At 58.8% G+C, this 19770-nt stretch overlaps 1 protein-coding gene and 2 non-coding genes across 5 annotated transcripts; 1 reads left to right on the top strand and 2 right to left on the bottom strand.

Moving 5' to 3' along the window:
- Positions 1–22: 22 nt before the first annotated feature.
- TRNAN-GUU (transfer RNA asparagine (anticodon GUU)) lies at positions 23–96 on the bottom strand. Its single transcript has one exon. It is a non-coding gene; the product is annotated as a tRNA-Asn (tRNA).
- A 130-nt stretch (positions 97–226) lies between these two features.
- TRNAF-GAA (transfer RNA phenylalanine (anticodon GAA)) lies at positions 227–299 on the top strand. The gene has a single exon. It is a non-coding gene; the product is annotated as a tRNA-Phe (tRNA).
- Positions 300–2637: 2338 nt separating this feature from the next.
- PWWP3A (PWWP domain containing 3A, DNA repair factor) lies at positions 2638–19091 on the bottom strand. Of its 3 annotated transcripts, none has more exons than XM_064479631.1 (14): positions 18947–19091; positions 17963–18091; positions 17321–17406; positions 16179–16249; positions 13857–14597; positions 12768–12869; positions 10972–11042; positions 9657–9733; positions 9189–9249; positions 7599–7674; positions 7217–7267; positions 6254–6690; positions 5128–5216; positions 2638–3751 (listed from the first exon to the last, which is right to left on the bottom strand). In XM_064479631.1, the coding sequence occupies exons 2-14, from the start codon at positions 18017–18019 to the stop codon at positions 3697–3699; spliced, it is 1974 nt and encodes a 657-aa protein (XP_064335701.1). In that variant the 5' UTR covers positions 18020–18091; positions 18947–19091; the 3' UTR covers positions 2638–3696. The 3 variants fall into 3 exon arrangements, with proteins under 3 accessions (XP_064335701.1, XP_031293941.1, XP_010996115.2); XM_031438081.2 differs by having other exon boundaries at positions 19069–19087; XM_010997813.3 differs by lacking the exons at positions 17321–17406; positions 18947–19091 and having other exon boundaries at positions 17963–18092.
- Between the last annotated feature and the right edge of the window lie 679 nt (positions 19092–19770).

Here is a 19770-nt window from a genome sequence, read left to right as displayed (position 1 = left end):
GTTCGAAACAAAACTATAGGGCCGTCCCTGGGTGGGCTCGAACCACCAACCTTTCGGTTAACAGCCGAACGCGCTAACCGATTGCGCCACAGAGACAGTGCTACAACCCTACTGCCTGCGTGAGCCTACGAGGCATGCGCGGCCCGCGCGAGGGGCCCGAGCTACGTCTGAGCACGGGCTGCGCGGCGTGGGGCGGAGTCGGGGCGGGAACGGCCCCTGCCGCCCAGCCGAAATAGCTCAGTTGGGAGAGCGTTAGACTGAAGATCTAAAGGTCCCTGGTTCGATCCCGGGTTTCGGCGAACATTTTGGCGCCCCCAACGAACATCGTTCATTTGGACTCGGAACTGATCCAGCTGCTCCCAGCTTTCCCGTAGCCAGAACGTGGGGGTCTTTACCTCCCCAGAATATTCTCCATGCTGCAGATGAGGAGCTGGGCTGCTGGCTCCTACCAAGGCGAGAGGGTTTGGACAGAACAAGGCCTCAACCCAGGCCCCACCCCCAAAACTATGATTCCAGCCCCAATGCTCCCCCCAACCCCATCGCCTTTCCCTACCCTGATTTCCAATATTTTTTAAGTGGGAGAATTAGAACGAATGCTAATTGTAAAAACGGACACTACTCAACACTAACAGTGGCAAGACGGAGTTTGCAAAAGCACCTTCCGCTCAGATGGCGTTTGTGACCATCCTGCTGGGTGCCTGTATTCTGCCCATTTTACACATAGAGAAACTGAGGCTGGAAAGGGCGAATGCAGGTGAGCAGCAGGGCTGGGTCCTGACAAGGACCACCCCAGGTGTGTCCTGGATCCCAACTGCGTGAGGATGCTGAACAGAGCCGGGCCGGGTCGAGGCTCTCAGGCACTCGCGGTGCGGGGAAGGGCGCATCAGCATCCCAGTCTGCACACAGGAGAAAAGAGCAGGGTGGCCCCAGGGCCTCTGTCCACAGGAATCTGACACCTGCCATGTGCAAACCTTCCTCATCCTCAGTTCCCACAACTGACTATGCTGTGGGGCTGTTTTTTGTTTTTTATTTAAATAAACTTTGTACTTTAGAATTATCTGATTCAGGGAAAAGTTGCAAACACAGTACAGTTTCCTGGCCCCAGCACCCAGTCTGCCCTGCTGTTCACTTCATACACTGATGTTAACAATTCATGAGCCAACGTGGATACATTCACTAACCCAAGTCCCGGCTTTATTCAGACGGTTTTTCCCTGATGTCCTCGCTCTGGGAGCCGAGCCCTCAACCCCACCAGAGCCTTTAGGTGGTGCAACCCTGGGGCACATCTGACGGGGACCTCATGAGACCACAGAACCACCCATCCAGCCAAACTGCTCTTGAATTCCCAACACAGAGACCACGAGAGGCAGGTGGCTGGAAAAGGCTGTCTCCAGCCTCCAGGGGCTGGGTCACGCAGGGAAAGACAACGAACACAGGAGTGGCAATCAGCATGTCAGGCTGAGGGAGTGGATGGGGAGGGGAGGTGGATGGGGGAGGTAAGAACCTGGGTCAAGACCCTGGGGTGTCACAGGAGAGCCCTGAAATGGGGAACCTGCCCCACCAGAAGCAGGTCTGATGGGGCAGGGAGGGAGGAGGGGGACCAGCGGCTGGAGGAGGAGGGGCCGGCCGGGCACAGGAAAGCCTAAGCAGTACAGACTAACGGGGGGGGGGGGGGGGGCGAGGGGGCAGGGATCCTCTGCACTGCACAGACCTGCTTCTGACTTGAGATTCTCACTCCGTGTACTACTTTTTAAGTCAATTTTGTAGATAAACAGTGGGCTTGGAGAGGTGCCGAAGTGCAGGAAGGAAAATACCCCTTCCAGGAACTGGTTCTGCTTAAACGTGACTGGGGGGCTGACTGTCCCTCCAGCCGTCTGGGCAGCAGAAAAGGAAACCCACTTGAGAAAAGGCAGCCCCGGGCCTCGGGTCCGGCTGAAAGGAGATGTAGGGACGGATGGGCTGGGCGCAGCAGATGGCGGCCAGGGCAGCGGTGCAGGCCCTGGGAGGGGAAGGAACACAAGGACAGCGAGGATTCCATGCAGAGGTGTGGCCGGCTGCAACTCCAACCGGACAGAGCCCAGGACGGCCAAGGGGAGACCCCTGTGGAGGGAGGGAAGAGGATGGGGGAGCAGACCACGGGCGGCCGGCGGGGGCCCCAGCTGCACCCCGAGTCGTGCTGGGTGCAGTGTCTTTTTGATATTTCAGAAGCAGCCCAGGGCACTGTCTTCCCAGGGGGGCCGTGGCCACCTCGCAGGCCCTTCTGGAACATTCCTCACGTGGCGTGTTAGGGCAGCTGGCTCTGCCCTCCCAACACCAACCAGGGTATCAACAGACTCCCACCCCCAGCACTGCCAGCCCCACTGGCTCTAGGGCGCAGTTTTAAGGCAAATGTCCTCAGAAGCCAGAGAACGTGGACACAGGGAGCGCCGGGAGCGGAGACACCTGCAGGCATGGGACCGGGAGCAGGAGCCCAGCATGCACCCGCGCCGCAGACCTGGCAGGCATCCGCTCCACTGGGTGAACATGGGAACCACCTGTGCACTGAGGAACAGGCCTCAGGAAGCGGCCATCAGGGACAGCACAGCTTGCCTGAGTGGAGGCGGGCTGCGCGCGGGCCCAGGAGAGAAGAGGCAGGGCTGCGAAATGGCGTTTAATGTCAGTCAACAGCTCAGCTCCACAACCAGAGCTGGGCACAGAGACATACAGAACACTTCACAGCAGCGCTGTGCTCCTGCCAGGACCCCCACCCACAGGCCCCCACTCTCCGCCCCAACCCATCTTGAGGTGCTCGCTGCCCAAGGGTCCCGCGGTCGGACTTTTCTAGAAGGGAGTGGGCCACAGCAGCGAGCTGGGAGCCCCTCAGGCCAACCAGGGCAGACTCCGCAGCGGGGCCGCCAGAGCTCGCCCTTCTCAGGCCTGCGGGTGCGATGCTGAGTGCACGGCGACCACGCGGCAGGGGCTCAGGACTGGCCTCGCGGCCTCACTGAAGCGTAAGTGCTCCACTGCGGGTGCCGAGCTGCGTCCCCAGGGCTGGGAAGCCGCCCTGGGCCCCTAAGCACCAGGGTGTGTGCTGGCCAGCGGCGCTGGGACCCGCTCCTGCTCTGGGCGTCTGGACGCTGGGCCTGGGCTGGTGTGCTCGTGTCTGTCCTGGCTGCACCTGGCCCCGGCCGCACATGCCTTCACCGTGGGGCCGTCCCAGCTGTCCAGGAGGGTGGCCGGGCTCAGTCCCTGCACCGGGGCTGAGTGGAAAGAGGCAGAGAGATTCGGGTTCGGCCTGCACTCGGCTCAAGGGCTACAGCGGAGGCCGGACACGAGAAAGCAGCGGGTCTGAGGCGCTGCCTGACCCTGACTAACACCAGCTGTCCTTGGAATGAGTCAGAGGCATGGAGGCAGTCGAACTACGCTGATGTCTTGGGAACTGTAGGCTCGTACCAGAGTCTGTCTAAAACTCCTGTTTAATGTCGGATACGATGCTTTTTAACATAAAAAACAAATGTGCACCTTCTATGAACGCATACAGCACAGGCACAGCCACTGAAGTGAAATAAAAAAAAAAAAATGCAGCTTTGTCCTTCAAAACTCTCCAGGAACTGTAACTTCCAGGAGAGCCAGTAAGACACCCCACAGACACAGGGAGGAAAACAGCCCAGCCCGCGGTCCCGGGGCTCCCAGGCACGAGCACAGCCTCCTCCAGCCTCAGCAACGCCGATTCCTTTCTTCCAGGAGCTGGTTATCAAATATCTCCTTTTCCCTTCAAGACAAAAGGCGAAAACTTCATTTCAGTCATTAATTGTGTTTTATACAACATAAACAGAGAAGTCAGTGTTTCATGAGGACAGGGTTTCAGGCTGGGAAGACGAGACAGCTCTGGAGATGGTGGTGGGGAGGGTTGCATGACAGTGAATGCGCTTACTGCCTCTGAGCTGTGCACTGAGAAGTGGGTAAGATGGTGAATTTCATGTTACATGTATTTCAACACAATGAAAAAATAAACTAAACACAAAAGATTATAAAATACCAAACTGCACTTAAGTGATTCTTTGTTAATAAAAATCCCATCATTGCCAGATGGGCCACCCCTCAGGACAGACGGGCAGCACTGGTCCTGAGGGCGACGGCCAGCGAGGATGCGGGACAGCCGCCCAAGGACACCGCAATGGAGACACTGCGAAACTGCTCCAGACCCCTCGCAACACAACCCCGGGGCGCAAGGGACAGAGGGTGGTGATGCATGACACGCGACCCTCACCCCCACGGGATGTCTGAGGGTCTGGGCAGTGGAGGCTGCAGAGGACTCACAATCTTCCCGCCAGCCAGCGCCACGGACAGAGGGACAGGAGACACCGCCCACCCTCACTCTCTCCAGGGAACAGTGCCTTCGCCTCGGGTATGGAGCATGCTGGGTCCAATCACTTAGACCCAGGGCAGAAAAGACACCTCTGATTCCCAAGGACCTCCCTCCTCTGTCATTTCAGTGGGTCAGACCTCTGGGGAACAGAGCCCCGGCCACTCCCGTGGACAGCTGTCCACTGCGAGCCGGTGATGCACCCAGGGCTGTGCCCAGGGAGGACGGGGTCCCGGGGTGGCGGCCCGGACCACACAGTGCCCGGGCGCCCAGGTGGAGCCCCTGCCTTTCAGTCTAGTTGAGTCTTCAGCCTGTCACTGCCACGCGGGCCCCGCCTGCTCCCGGCAAGGCCTGGCAGCCCGCCCAGACAGGGGATTAGGGGCTCAGGAGGCCACCAGCCCGAGGGCGGTGCAGCACACCAGCTCCGGAGAAACATCTTGATCACAGCCTTCTTCTGGGCGGCCAGGGGCGGCGGGCAGCTGCCACTGCTTAACCTGGCTGTTTCCGCAAACAGCCACGGGGACAGAGCAACGGGGCAGAACATCAGGGAGTCCGTCAGCCCCGCCAAGGACACGGGGCACAGCGGACCAGCTCAGAGACCCTGGGCCCCCGTAAGACAGGAATGGCCACCGCTGGCTTCGCTGGGTCCATCTGGTGACTCCTAGGCTCCTGTGGTCCACATACCCACTGGGCACCCACCTGGGCTGATGCACCAGGAAAGGGGCCCTGAGGCATGGCTACCAGTGTGTGCGGAGGTGGGGATGGCGCTTCAAGCGGCCTACCGGTGGCCAAGCGACGGTCCTCGGATGTACTTCTCCTCGGCCGTCTTGTAATCCACTGCGTCCACTGCAGAGATCGCGCAAATGATGGCCTGCGAGAAGGCAGCACGGGTCAGGCCCAGGCGAGGCCCAGCGGCCTGCACCAGCCTCCGGACACCTCCCGGCTCACAGCACAGAGACAGGTGCACAACCTGCGAAACCTCTGCCTGTAACGAGGTTCCCAAGTTAAACCAACAACGCTCTCTTGATGAAAGGTGAGTGTTCACATCACTAAAGGCAAAGAATAAAAAATAGGACCCAAACGAAAAAGGGCAGTTTAAAAAATGTGGACGTTCACAGAAAAAAAAAAGTACAGAACGGTAACTTGAATACACAATAGATGACTTGACACCAAGGACTCGTTAATTTTTTCAGATGAGACAGCAGTACTGTGGCCACTTCAGAAGGAGTCCCCATGGCACACACCAGGGCACCACACGTCCTCCCCGCCCCTCCACGGGACGCCCGGGGCCCCCGGTTCTGACAGCCACAGAGGCCCCAGACGTGGCCCAGGGTCCCTGGGGGCAGGACTGCCCGTTTTGGGGATTCACGCTGAAGTCCTTAAGGATAAAAAGTCCAGAAGGAGGGGGCGGGAGGCACGTGCGGAAGGAGGTCACTACTCCAGTCGGAGAATGGGTTCTTGATGCTGTTTTATTTTTTAAATATTTGAAACTTTCACAATAGTAAAGCTCAAAACTCCTGAGTTTAGGGATGTTCTTCCGCACACGCAGGGCAGTGCTCGCTCTGGACTCAAAAAAACCCCAGAGCAGTGGTGTGCCCACTCTTTGCCCCACGGGTGCCCCAGCAAAGTCCATCAGGCAGAGTTACAACTCCCCTTCCTCAAGGAACTTCTCCCCCTGCACAGTGACTACCTGCAGGGGCCGAGGCCACAGCCCCAGCCCCTGAGCCATGGAGAGGTTCAGGCACCCAGACCCCAGGCCCTGCCCACAGATGTCTCCGTGCCACACTGGCCCAAAGAGGACTTTTGGAGGACATCGGGCTGAACCCTATCCCTGGGCAGCTGGGCTGGGGCTCTGGCCACAGCCCCCCTCCCTGGACCCCCTGCACAGAAGGGCTGCCGGCCACTGACCTCAGGCAGAAGCACATCCAGGACGAAGCGGACCCTGTCCCCGTTCGCATGCGCCAGTGCCCTGCTGCCCGCCTCCTGGCAGACGCCCTGCAGGTACTTCACCACCAGGTCTAGCTGCTCCTCGTCCTCCAGGTACGTCTCCACACACGTCACGTACTGACCCGAGTTCATGAACGTCTTCAGCCACCTGGACGGCTTCCTGTTCTTCAAGATGGCCCGCAGGTGGCTCTCCGCGCCCCTGGCCTTCACAATGTACTCCACCAGCTTCTGGTTGGCCCGGTCCCGGGCAGCCCGGGACCGGTCGGGGAGGACTTTCTTGCAGGCCTGCCTCCTGCCTGGGGGGCTCCCTGCCACAGGCTCCTCGGGGTCCCCCTTGCTCAACTGGGGGAACCTGGTGCCCAGGACATCCTGCTGGATGGACTTGCGGACAGGGTAGCCTGTGGAGAAAACACACATCCTCTCACTGACTGCAGGCACCCTTGGCAACCACATGGGCCAGGCTAGACAGCGGGCAGACCACGGACACCTCGGATCCGAGACAGCGGCTCAAGCAGGAACTGCCATGTTCCCCAGGGGATCTTCCTCTGACAGGACTCTCCCTTCTCTCCCCAGCTCTGCCCTTTGCCTGGCCCCTCCTCCAAAATGACCAGAGTCACGGAAAATCGAGGCCCAGGAAAGCCAGAGGGAAGGGTCGGCTGGATGCTCCAGCATCGGGCGAGGCTTCCCAAACTCAGTGGATCACATGGGCAGGCACCGGCAACAGTGGTGGGTGTGCACTTGGAGCTGCTGTCCAGGCCCCACACCAGGGAGAAAACCAATGGACCAGGGGGCGGCCGCACAGCCTGGGTCCGCCTGGGATGCCCCGCCCCACCAGGCACACCCTGCCGGGGCTGAGACACAGGGCTGCTGCTCCTGAAGGGCTAGAAAGCAGGTCCCATCTGGAGCAGGCACTGGCGGACTTACTTATACGAGCCGAGTAATACTCCAGGAAGGAGCCAGCGAAAGAGCCACAGCCTGCGGGGGCAGGAGGAGAGGGAGCCAGTCACACGTGAGGCCGGGCACTCAGGACATTCCCTCCAGCGCCGTCCGGCCGGGGAGCGCATGGGCAGTGCGGCGCGAGCGCCGCGGGGTGCCTGCTAACGAGCCATGGCCTGCACGCTCCCAGCAGCCAGGCCTGGGACGGCTGGAATCTCTGACTCGGAGGAGACCCACCTTCCGTGTGGGCCCAGGATATCAGCCCCCACCAGGTGCCTGCCCAGCCACCCCTGTGGGGAGAAGGCCGCCAGAGGCCGGTGGGACGGCCACCGGGGGCATCCCTGTGAGAGCGCCCGTGCCCCCCACATACCCAGCCGGACCCTGTAGTCGGTGATCAGGGAGACGCACCAGCCGATGGCCTGGTCAAAGTCCTCCTTGGCCTGGTCCTGCAACGGGACCCAGGTGGTGGGCGTCAGGGGAGGCCACGGGGAGCTCTTCCAACCTTCTGCATCCCCAGTTTCCTTGTCCATAAAGGGGACCCTGAGCAGGACTCCCGAGGCACACCTAGGGCCTGGGCTGCTCAGAGAACAGTCACTTGTGGGTCGATCCTCGGGACCGAGAGAGAACCAGAGACCCCCAGAGAAGGAGGGTGGGAAACACACTCAAGTACAGGCGACAGGCAGCAGACGGAGAGGCCTGGGGGCCCCTGGAGAGACACCTCACTGAGAAGATGCCTCTGGGCCCACTGCTCAGAACAGGGAGGGCTGGCCTGGAGGAAGTGCTGCCCTTGGCAGGAGGGGACCCCAGGCCTTTCAGCAAACCAAGGACATCACCGTTGTGAAGACCCCTGAGCTGGAAGGACGACCGAGATTAACCAGAGACCCATGGGCGAGATGCAAGTGGTGGGCAGCTTTGGAGGAGGGCGCCTGGGGCCGCTGCCAGGCCTGCTGACCGGCACGGGGACGGCAGGTGGTGCGGCTCCTCAGGAAAGGGCCCTCGGAGACCACGGGCCCGATGCCTCCCCCACGCACCTGTCAGGATTCGAACCAACCTTTCTGGGGGAGCAGGAAGCAGGAGGCTGGCCTAAGGACGCCCCAGCATGTCCGGGTCACCCAAGGCCAGGAACCATCTCCTCCAACCCAGACGTCCTCGTGATAAAGCCCACTCCTCATGTGTTTAAGGCATGCAGATCCCAAACACAACTCCCACTCTCTTTTCTGTCCAGACCCCCGGGAGTGTAAAGGCTGGGGTCCAGCGTGGGTGCTGACCTTCCTCACAGCTGCCCCAACTGAGGCCTGCAGCTCGCTGTCCTCAGAAGGACAGCCAGTCGGCAGAAGTCCCTCTGGGCAGCCCCTGCCCGGGGAACCCACTCACAGACTCTGCTCCCCACACAGGAAGCCCACTGCCTGGCCCAATCGTGGTTTGTGTTTTCCAAAATTGGAACAATGAAAAGTGGTGTTTCACAGATAACAGACGGCACCCTGGTTGGACCAGCTCCTGGGGGCTTGTGGACAAGACATGGAAGGGGGCTGGTCAGAGGGTCCTGGGAGTCCCGTGCGGACTGCCCACTGCTCCCTGGCGCAAGACAGTGCTCAGGCTCAAGGCCCCAGGCAGGGACCCCACTCCAAGGGGCCCAGGGTGTACAGCGCCCGCCCCAGGGGCAGCCGCAGAACAATCATCCCCACAGGCACCAGGCGCCATAAGCCTTGGCCCCAGGCTCGCCCCCGCCTCAGTGTGGGCTGCCCTGTCCTCCAGGACACAGCCTCTGGCTCCTCGCCTGCAGGGCCAGGGAAACAGGCCAGCAACTTCCCAGGTGGTGGTGGGAATTCAGGGCAAGGATCCCAAGAGTCACGGCCGGGGCCCAGCCCACAGTTGCCGCGGTTTCAGGAGCCACATGGAGGACACTGTTACCAGCCCCCAAACCAGCCACCGAGAACAGCACAAGGGGCCACGCACTTACCAGAAGCACCTGCTTCTCTTTACAATCAAAGTGCTTCAGCCGTCTGAGAGCCACCGTGATGCTGGAAGCAGAGTGAGCTAAGGTGAACAGGAACGGACTCCATCTTGTGACCCAAAGTCCCCTTCCCCTGAGAGGTGGGCAGGGCCGCGGAGCCAGGCTGCCGGTGGTGGGGACGAGCAGACGGCTAACCACACGGCAAGTCAGAGACTGGGGCAGGTGGCTGCTCGCAGCCCCTCTGGTGACCAGACTCTGCTGTGGTCTGTGGGAAAATGGAAGATCCAACCAGCGTCTGGCTGGGCTGCCTTTTGAAGCTGGGAAACAGGACTGCACAGCTGGGCCCTCCGACACAGCCTTTGTTGGGACGCTCCTTCGGGGAGTGGGCGCCAGGGGACCTGTGGGGCTCTGGATCCTGCCCCCCAGAAGCAGCCTCCACCCGGGGGCACCCTCAAGAGCAGACAGCAGGTTTACCCTCTCCCTTTGGGGTTCATGTTTCCTTCGATAAAAAGCACACTTGCTTTCTTGTCTCTCCGCCTGACGCTTTTCACCTGGTGGCAAATCCAAGAACATAGGGTATCAAGGACCCAGAAGATCGTGGGTTTTAAGACACTTTCCGGACGTCACCTCATGGAGCAGGTGACAAGGAACAGGGCCGGCTTGGGGTGACCGAAGCAAAACCGACACTGGGAAACGCTGGGAAACTGCCAGTATCGCTCTCCGTGGTTTTACAGCTGAGCACAGTCAGGTGGCGTTTCTTCCGACCAGTTTGTAACGAGAGCAAGTTACCCTGTGCCAACGTGGCTGTGCCTCCCCAAGGCTCACGAGCCGGCTGGGGGAAGTCCGGCCCCTCCCCCACCTCCCGTGCTGTGCACGCCGGGGAGCCCCCTCCACCGGCGTCACTGAGCGCGCCGGGCGAGCCCCGGGCGAGCCAGCAGGGCCCCAGGGAACCGCTGAAAGGGCAGAGGTTGGGGAGAAGGCCGCCCACTGCAGAGGGCACGTCGCCTGCCTGGGGGCGAGCACTAGGGGCCAGGGGCCCCCATCTCCAGCCCCCCAGGGCTGTGCCGAGGCTCCCCGTTCACCCGCAGTCTGTGCTTTGTCTGAAACGCTGCACGGACCTCCGCTCTGTCCTTCCCGCGACCTGTCGCGGGCCAGGAGGCCATGCTGGCCCGGATGAGATCAGACTCATCGCGACAACAAAAGCTTCTCCATTGTGGCAAATACCTTTCAGATTCACATGCCACTGTCTCTTCCTAAAAACTAAACAACTACAGCCACAACCGTCAGAAGCCCATCTCTGCCGGAAGAGGACAAAGAGGGACCAGTCGGGGAACCTGCAGGGGCGAGAGCAGCTGAGTGCGGCCCCCAGCTCAAGCACTCCCGCCGGCCAGGCGCCCACCCAGGGGTGGGGGCGGCAGCGCCCAGACGTCAGCTGCGAGGCCGGGCGCCCACCGCCCAGGGGCTCGGCCAGGGCCCCGAACACCTGCTTGTTACACATACAACTGATGCCAACCCTAGAATCTAGAAACTAAAGAGCTGCAACAGAGAAATGTCCAAGTGCACAATACTGCTAACGAGCGCACTGCAGAGCTCTCGTGGAGACAGGTTTTCCAAGCTTGTTTGGTAAGAGCCTCCCACTCAGCTGCACCGGAAGGACTAGACCCCCTTCTGCAGGTAAGCGCGTCCCCACGCTGACACCACAAACCCACCGCTTCCCTAGGGACAATGCCGGCCCCGGTCCCAGCGCCTGGAACAGGGGGGCCTGCCCGAGCAGGCAGAGAGTTCTTACCACTGCAGGCCAGAAGGGGTATTTTTGGTACTTCAGCCAGACTAGCATTCCTACTTCAAACGAACGTGGTTCTAGAATTGGAAGAAAGACAAACAGAGACGAGTCAGAGCCCCATCAAGCGCTGGGCACAAGAGCCTGAGAACACAACCCTGTGAGTGCAGCACCTGTAACGGAGCCCGAGGACTCGGGAGGCGGGTCTGCCACTCCCGCGACCTCGAGGTCTGAGGGTCAGGGAAGGGCTGGGCTCCTGGGGTGACCACGTGCCCTGCTCACGGGGGCTCTGGCACCTTTGCCACTTCTCGATAAATCTCAGATTATTTCAGAGTAAAGCATTTTTTAAAAAAAAGTGAGCATGTAAACAAAAGGGAGACAAAGGCACACGATGAAGACCCATGAGAAACTGAACTTCTGTGAGGCTCACCTGCCTGAGAAGCCGGCGGCTTCAAAAGGGAAGAAAGAAAATTACTGAAACAATCATGACTACCAATTTCTGAACAAAATTTAACTGCATTCTCAACCAAAAAAGTTCCCAAGCAAGTAAACAACTTAAATGTTAAAAAAAAAATCAGGTAACAGAAGCTGGCAGAGAACAGAGGCCGTTCCTGCACATGCTGAGCTGGGCTCGCATCCACACTGGCTGGGGAAGAGGCCTGCCGTGCTGGGCCAGCAACAGGAAGGCCACGAAGGCAAAGGAGACCAAGGGGAGGGTGGGGGGCTGCCTGCTGCACGCGGGGGGCTGGTGCCCTGCGAGGAGAGCTCCTCTCTAAGAAAAGAGGCAGGGCCCCATGAGGACAATGGGTCTCGGCTGCAGACAGCCAACTAAGGGGCCAGCTGGGAAGCAGCAAAAAGCCCCAAACCAAATGAAGGGGAAACTGGGAGAAAAGAGCCAACACCAGGGTTTCTGGGGGCTGAGATGACCAACCCTCAGGTGGCAACAAGGAAGGAAATGCCCTTTTGCGAAAGGCACGGTGCCGCTCTCCACACCCAGTGAAACCCCGCAAGGAGTGACTCCCCAGAATCCACACCAGGTGCACTGCAGCCCCCCAGGCATGGAACCATCCAGACGCCGGGTGGGTGAGGGAGGGCCTGGTGAGCGACATCACTCCTGGTAAATCATAGCCAGTCACCACCAGGAATAATCAGCAGACCCCGTGGAAATGTAGAAAAAAACCCAAGACACACCGGGCAGTTCGGGCCGGCGGGCCCGTGACACACTGACAAGATGCGCTCGCCCTGGGGCTGGGCGCGGGTGGCAGGGCCCCACAGGCCTGCTCTGCACCCTGGCTGTGTGGGGAGAGGTGCCCCGGACCTCCCTGTACTATTTCTGCAACACCCCAGGAATGTACAATTATTTCAAAACGAAAAGATTAAAGAAAAAAACATCCCACCCAGACCAGGCTAAGATGAATGGTTCACGGGTGAGCCTGAAAACAGAACTGGCTCTAAACGATTTTGTTCCAAGCAAATTAACTTTCCATCTGTCATCAGCTGGGACGTCAGGCCTCTGTGTCTGATCCCTTCTCAGAGAGGACATGGTGCAGTGCACACGTTGGGGGCGCCCTGGGCTGGAGACCCTGCCTCTCGGGACGGACAGATGGACATGCACGCCATCCCCAGAGGCCCGCGAGGCAGCGCCAGGCCACACCCAAGCGGTGGCGACAGAGCCCACCTAACCGCTGGGCTGTCCTCTTCCACAGAGCCCCTCCCCTCGGCGCTGGGCAAGGGCTCTGCGCAGGACAGACAGCGGTGGGGCACTGGGAGCCGCCACTGCCCCGCGCCCTGAGGCTGCTTCTCACCACGATACAGGAGGATCCTTGGGGGCTCCTCGTCCTCCTCGTCCTCCTCCAGGACAGAGCGAACAGGATCAAGCTCCCGTGCCTCTTCGGAAGACTGAAGGGCTGTCGGTCACAGAAGATGAGACTGTCACTGTCGTGGTCCCGGGGACTCACCCCAAGAAAATGTTGGTGTGAGCAGCACAGGCCCCGTGACACAGATTTTCCCACTTTCAAACGCAGACTGGGACCGACCATCTGGGTCAGAGCACGTTTAAAAGACAGATGAGCAAGCGGGGTGGGAGGAGCAGGCACCCGGGAGCTCGGGAAGTGCAGGAATCGGGTGAGAGGTCCTTCCGTGCGGACCTTTTTTGCCCCTTCGCCAGACCGCCCGGGATTGGGGGTGGGGGGGAAGCGCGGCTCTGGGACAAGGTGGCAGGCGGCCACCTCCCCTGAAGAAAACGGCTCAGGGGCTCCTGTTTCCGCGCTTCCAATGAGCCAGGGAGGCGGCCTCTTGAAAGGGGCAGAATAAAGGCAGAAACGCCAAGTACGGGTATGTGTGGAGCAGGGAGAGCTCGGGATACCCACCCACGCAGAAATTAAGATCCCTGCATTAGCATTTCAAAACTAAGTGGGATGCTACAATGTCCAAAAGGAGAACAGCACAGCACAGGGCTGCAGCCACACAGAAATACGTCTACACAGGAACTCTGAAAAAGTCAGGAGCCTTTTAAGTGAGTTAATCACTTTTGAGATTCCTGCCAATTTAACGGGAATGCATGATGGCTCCCACAACAGTGAAGAATGAAAGAGTTAATCCTCAGGGAACAGACGCAGAGTTACCGCCGTACCAGCCGAGGTGCTCCGCCGGGCTCCGCTGGTTCAGACACAAATAAAAACACATGAGTGTTTGGGAGCAGCTGAAATAATTACAGCCCAGTAAGAGAGACAGACAAAAAGGATTTGGGAAAATCTCTGCTCAGGATCTACTTTGGTAACGATCTCATTAGGATCTGGTTAAAAACAAACGGGCGCCCAGCTGCGAATCGGCCGTGGGAGAACCAAGTGCCTCCCGACCCCGGTGCCAAGACCCAGCCCTGCTGGAGACCTTACCTTTCTCGGTGAGACGGACGCTTCCAGTCTCCTCTGCGGGGCTGCGTGGAGCCACACGTACCCTCGGCCTCTGGCTGCCACCCGGGCACAGCCGCTCGGCGGGGCGGCCGTGGGCATCTGGGACAGAGGGGCCACCCAAAGGCACCCCCAGGTGGCTCTCACGGGCCAGAGGACCCTCCTCCGCAGCTCTGGGAGGCGAGTGCAGGCCTACCAGGCTGCCCGCCCTCATCTCACTCTCTTCACCAGCTCCCTCTGAAGACAGAGGGGCCTTCTGACACAAGCCGCGCTCCTGAGCTGGATTCCTCCTCCTCTTACTCAGGGTGCTCCAGGTTTTCCGCTGTACTCTTGATCCACGACTGTCCTGAAAACGACCACCGGCCGAGGAGACCACCGGGTTGGGTGGGCTTCCCCCTGTCCCAAGCCTCTTCTTGGGGTCCACTTTGCACGTGGGGTCCTTTTCATGAGTGGGTGAAGCTGACAGCCCCTTGTGTGCACCCCCCTTCCTCTCAGGCCCGAGCTGGCCCGACATGTCCTCATGGAGTAAAGGCAAAGAGCTAGGGTCTCGGAGCAAGGGGGCGAGCCCCACAGGCTTCACCCTTGGAGACAGAGTGGGTCTTTCTGCTGTCAAAGAGCTTTCCTGACACAAGTGTGTTCTCTCATTCAAAACATCCAGAGCCACCCGAAGCGATCGTCTGTAGGCCAGCTCCTCCAGGGGTGCGACGGGGACCTGGTTCGGGGAAGCTGAGGGACAGAGAATGGACTTAGCCTGGGGATGTCAGAGCCCCAGGCACCGACACGCAGCTCTGTTCTGTGAGCTCGGGTGCCGCAGTGCAACCGCTCGCCCGGACCTGCAGGGAGGCCCTCACCTACGTTGTCCAAACCAGGGACTCAGGCCACAAAACAACAGCTGGGGTTCAGGGCTGCCAGGCTTCATGCTTTCAAAAAGCAAGTGGACTGGCCCTAACCTGTTTGGGTTACAAAGATAAATTCCTCCAGGTTACAGAACAATACCACCAGCAAAACGTATTCAGATGCGCCTCAAATCTTCCCTCAGCCTGACGATTTCAAATTCAATCAGAGTCAATACAAACCCATGCCAACTAAATAAAGAACTCTGCTGGCCATGTATTCTCGGGTGGGGGTGGGGCAGGGGTGAGAAACAGCCAACGAAAAGGCTCTTTGTGGGCTGCTAAACTGCCCACCCTTCTTTGCAAGGGCACTTCAAAGCCAGAAAGCAGCATCTCAGGCCCTGGAATTTCAGCCTGACCTCCCCGCTGCAACAGTTTTTATTCGTTCATTCCGACACAGAAGCACGGCGCTATTTATTTGAACAAGATGATGGATGCAGCACCACAACTCAACAGGCATAATACTGCAGTCAGCACAGTGTTTCCCGTTTAATGTTAAAGGCACCCACAAATAACCAGCCCCCCAACACGGTCTCCACAAGCGAAGACGGCGCCCAAGGGGTGATGGTCAACACTGCCGGAGGTGTGCGTCCTGCTTTGAACAAGAGCTGTTTTTCCAAAGACACAGGAGAACAGACCCTATTTCATAGACACCAGTGGAAGGAACCCTGGTGGACCTTCCCACAGGACAAAAAGTTCTCTGCACACGGAATAGGCACTCTCACTTTGAGGAGAGAAAAAAACACGTTCGCATGCAGGTCTGTGGAAGTGCGGGCCCTGGGGAGCAGGCGCCCTGTGTGCAGGGCTGTTGGAGCTGAGCTGGGCTCCGGCGGGGGTCAAAGCGCCCCACTGCCCAGCGGCCTGGCCCCCAGCCTGAGAGCTGTGTCGCCAGCGGTGGCAGCAAGGCTGGTGCTGGTGGTCACGCCGTTCTTTCTCCCCTGGGCTCAGCGATGGAATTTAAATACACACCCAACTGCTTCTCAAACCTCTGGCAGAGACTGGACCAGCAACAGGACCAGTTTACAGCCTCACCACACGATATGCACCAAAACCCCAAAACAAACAAACAAACAAAAAACAAGGGACGGAGGGAGGAAAAGCCTCTCCCCCTTTCTTCAGGGAAGCGCACCCGCGCAGTGTGCTCTGCAGGCCACAGACGTGACCCGTGGACCCTGACACTGCCAGGGGCCCGTCCGGGAGCCAAGAACAGGATGGGCTCCAGGGACAAATTCTAGAGAGGCCTAAGAAAGCAGATCCATTTTTCTTCCTCAGCTCAAGGAATCACGTTCCCCTGCACGAAGGGAGAAAACGGAGCACAGGGTCACCCTGCACTCGGAGAGCCAAGTCCCCACCTTCTCCCAAGCCACCGCCGCCTCTGTTCTAACCTAACGGGCACTCGTCAACGTGCTCTCACCTAGTGAGGAAGCGATGCCTTCAATGTGAGCCTTCTTCAGGATCTTGGCCCCCGAGCTTCTCACCGTAATTCTGCAGGGACAGAAACGGCCGTTAGGCGCCACCAGCAATGCCACAGAGACGTTTTCAAACATGTTTTTCCTCAGATGACAAAAGAATTAGACCCGTTTTCTTCCTTCGCACCCTTCCACGTAAACCAGAAGTCACAGCCAACTAGGAATTCCTGTGCGGGGAGGTTAGAGGCAGCAAGGACCCTGATGAACGTTTTTCTGGGTTTTTTTTTTTCTTTTCCCTTTTTAAGACAGAAAGGGTTGGCTGGATATAAGAGTAAAAATTAATTCAAATTGTGACTTTTATGAGGCAAATCCTACTTTCAACTGCACAAATAACTCCTTTGTTAGGTTTTCAGAGTAGATGATAATGTCACTAAAAGCTGTTTACAGCCCAGCAGGTGTGTTTTAGTTTAAAAGGATGTGCTTTCCTTTTAAACTCAAGTATTCAATTACCTTCCCAGCCTCGGGGAAAGTGTGGGCTGCAGACTAAGCAGGCTTAGGAGTAGCTCTGAAGAAAGGGGGAAGGGGACCCAGGGAAGCTGGGGCTGCAGCCGACTTGGTTTTATTCTCTATTCAGAACTGGGAATTCTCCCGCTGGACATACCAATGCCACAGTCACACACGATCTGGGCATTCTAATCATTCCAGGTGATCTACATCCTTCCACCACGGGCAATCAAGAGCTCAACAGGAATGCGCTACCACACACCCATGCCTTCGCCTTCTCAGTGCTAAGCAAGTTTATTAGAGGGACAGGCCCAGACATCAAATATTCCAAACCCATGGGGCTGACACACAAATAAATCTCTGGGAAGGAAGTATCCCTACTCGGCCCCAACGAGCGCTGACCTAGTGTTTAACCTGTATTTACTCTATTTTTGTGCTCACCTCTCTGGAGAGCACACGTAATACTCGTACAGATCCTCAACTTCCAAACTTGCATAAAATAAAAGCAGCTGTTCTCCTCTCAGGGTTATTACGAGCCCTCACAGTAACTAAAGAGAGAAGCCCTGAAGAGCTTTTTTGGGGGAGGGTCAGAGGGTGGGAGGTGTGGTGTCGGAAATCCCATATGGAAGAAACACAACTTAGCTTTTTGTCTAGGGAGAGTATCTGAACATTTAGAAAAAATTCCTTTTTTCTCTTATTTTTTGCTGACTTCTCATTTCCAGACAAGACCTACGTCCAAAAAAAAAAAAAAAATCCTTGTTATTAAGACACAACAAACAGTTGACCCAAGGCAAGAAGCACTGGCAAGACATAAATGCAAACGCAGTAGATGATTCTTAAGGGATATGACCACAGGACTTCTGAGACCAGGAAACTGAGGCCTGAAGGGATGGCGCACACCCAGACTAGGACCTTGGTTTTGTCTCGTAATCTGGCGCCCTTCCTACCACGTTGCTGGAAAGTCTCCCATTATTTACTACCAGGCCTCGCTGCCAGACATTTCCTTGAGTTACAGCCTTACATGCCTTTTTATAGCTGGCTCTGTTAAAAAAAAATTTTTTTTACCATGGGGAAAAAAAAGACACTTCCGGAACTATAACCTTGTAAGCACTCGACCAAAACCCCATTACATGGGGAAGGAGAAACGGTGCCAACAGAGAGGAGCGCCAACTGTTCTGACTCAATTATTTCACTGAAGCAACTCCTAGGTATCTCCTGATAAAGATTTTACTTGTCACCCGAAAGTCATTTCTAATTCCTGAAATTATAGAATAATGGCTGTCACCTTTGCAGGCCATAATCGCTTTTTCCATCTGCAGAGGACATACTTGGCATCCGTCATGATTTAGACTCATGTGGCAAGTGGTAATGATTTGGCACAAACAGAGCACTTGAAGGTCTGACGCGATGTGCCCTGCAACAGAATTTGCACGGTGGTTTTTAACATCCTTTGCTTTCGATTTCAACGCAGACACAACCCTCAAGGGCAAAGGTTAGCGGGGGCTTGATCCTCAAGTAGATGGTTCAGTTCCATCATCTGGCACTGAGAGGCTCAGTGCCAAAGAGAAATGACTGCCTCCGTACCTAGGGAGACGCCTGAATTTTTTTCATAAATAAAATACAGACAAATTCCCTCCCCAAGGTTCTGTCTAGATTATTTTTGAAAGGCTCCTAAATAAATCATTTCTGTGCTGAAGGCCTGCCTCGGACCTCGGGACAAGAGGCGTTTTAAACAATCTAAAGCTTACAACCCTCCCCTGTTTGGGGAGTTAACAGTTGACCACCGCGCAAAAAAATAAAATCGGAGGAAAAGGACCGCTCTTTCGGCTGCCATGTCCCTGAAAGGACGGGGACAGCTGCAGACCGCTCATTACATCAGTAGGACGGCTGGTCTGGCTGGTGATGGAAAAGAAGCTGGGGGCGGGGAGGGGGTGCAACCATGCAAACGGGGGGTCGCCACAGCAGGAGGGGAGTCTAGTTAGCAAAGCAGGTTGAGGGAGCAGAGTGGGGGTTCAGGCAGCAGAGGGGTTGAGGGAACTGGGATGAGGGTTCAGGCAGCAGAGGGGTGACAGGCAGAAGTGGGGGGTCGGGGAGTAGAGGTGGGGTTCAGGCAGGTAAGCAGGGGTTCAGACAGCGACGGAGGGGGTTCAGTGAGCAGAGGCAGGGGTCACGGGGAGCCTCCTTCGAGGTTCGCCCCTCCCCCCAGGCCCGGCCCCGCCGCCTCAGCCCCCGCCCGGCCGACCCGAGGGGTGCAGCACGCCGGGCTCACCGGGCGCCCGGCCTCCCCAGCACGGCGTCCCAAGCCTGGAGCGGAGGGCGACGAGGCCGCGGCGACCCAACGGCGGTCGCACCCGCGCGGCCCCAAGCGCCGCCGCCCGCGACCGCGCTCACCGCCTCCAACGCCGCCGCCGCCGCCGCCGCCACTCCCGCGGGCCGGGGGCGGGGCCAGCCTCGCGGCGTGGCCAAGCCCCGCCCCCCACAGTTGGCCAATGGGGAGCCCGCGCCCGCGCCGAGGCCCCGCCCCTTCCGCCCGGCCAGGCTCTGACTGACGGGCCGGCCGGGCGGGCGCGCGCGCGCGCGCGAGTCTGACTGACTGCCGGGCGGGCGCGAGTTGGGCGGCGATGGCGGGGGCTTCCATCTTCCCGGTCGCGCCCGCGCGAGGCCCTGAGGGGCCCGGCCCCCGCTGGGTGTGCGCCCCGCCCTCGGCGCCCGGCGCCTCCCTCCCCGCCTCTGCCTCTCCGGGCCCCTCGAGGCCCCTCCCGGCCCAGGCCCTCGGCGAACCTGGAGCGCCTTCCAGAACCTTCCACGGCCCACCAGGGTTCCCAGGGCCGGCCTCAGACCCGAGCGCAGGGGCCTGCGCGCCCACTCGGAGGGGTGCGTCGGTGCGCGGCGAGGCGGGAGCAGCCGTGGCCGCGCGCCTCCCCCCTTGTTCTGCTGTCGGTTTACGGACGGGCCCGGTCTCGGGTGTGCAGCGTGGCGCCCCAGACACCCCGGCCCCCGTCGGGGTTGGGGGCCTGGGCCCTGGTTTGGGGAAGTTTGCGTGTCCGACACGGCGGGGTCGGGCTGATGGCGCGCGGCTCGGGGTCCCGTTAA

Source organism: Camelus dromedarius, chromosome 27 (genome assembly GCF_036321535.1).
Source record: "Camelus dromedarius isolate mCamDro1 chromosome 27, mCamDro1.pat, whole genome shotgun sequence".
NCBI classification, from domain to species: domain Eukaryota; kingdom Metazoa; phylum Chordata; class Mammalia; order Artiodactyla; family Camelidae; genus Camelus; species Camelus dromedarius.
The sequence above is the reverse complement of the archived record's forward strand: the minus strand, read 5'-3'. Positions and strand labels throughout refer to the sequence as shown.

Bases quoted from the DNA above. Each gene is read 5' to 3' on its own strand.
- PWWP3A (XM_064479631.1), bottom strand. From the start codon at position 18,019: ATGACGGATGCCAAGTATGTCCTCTGCAGATGGAAAAAGCGATTATGG. The intron at 12,870-13,856 runs GTAAGGTCTCCA...TGTGACCGACAG, and splicing joins CGTCCGTCTCACCGAGAAAG to CCCTTCAGTCTTCCGAAGAG. The intron at 9,734-10,971 runs GTAAGAACTCTC...ATTTGCCACCAG, and splicing joins ACCCCTTCTGGCCTGCAGTG to GTGAAAAGCGTCAGGCGGAG.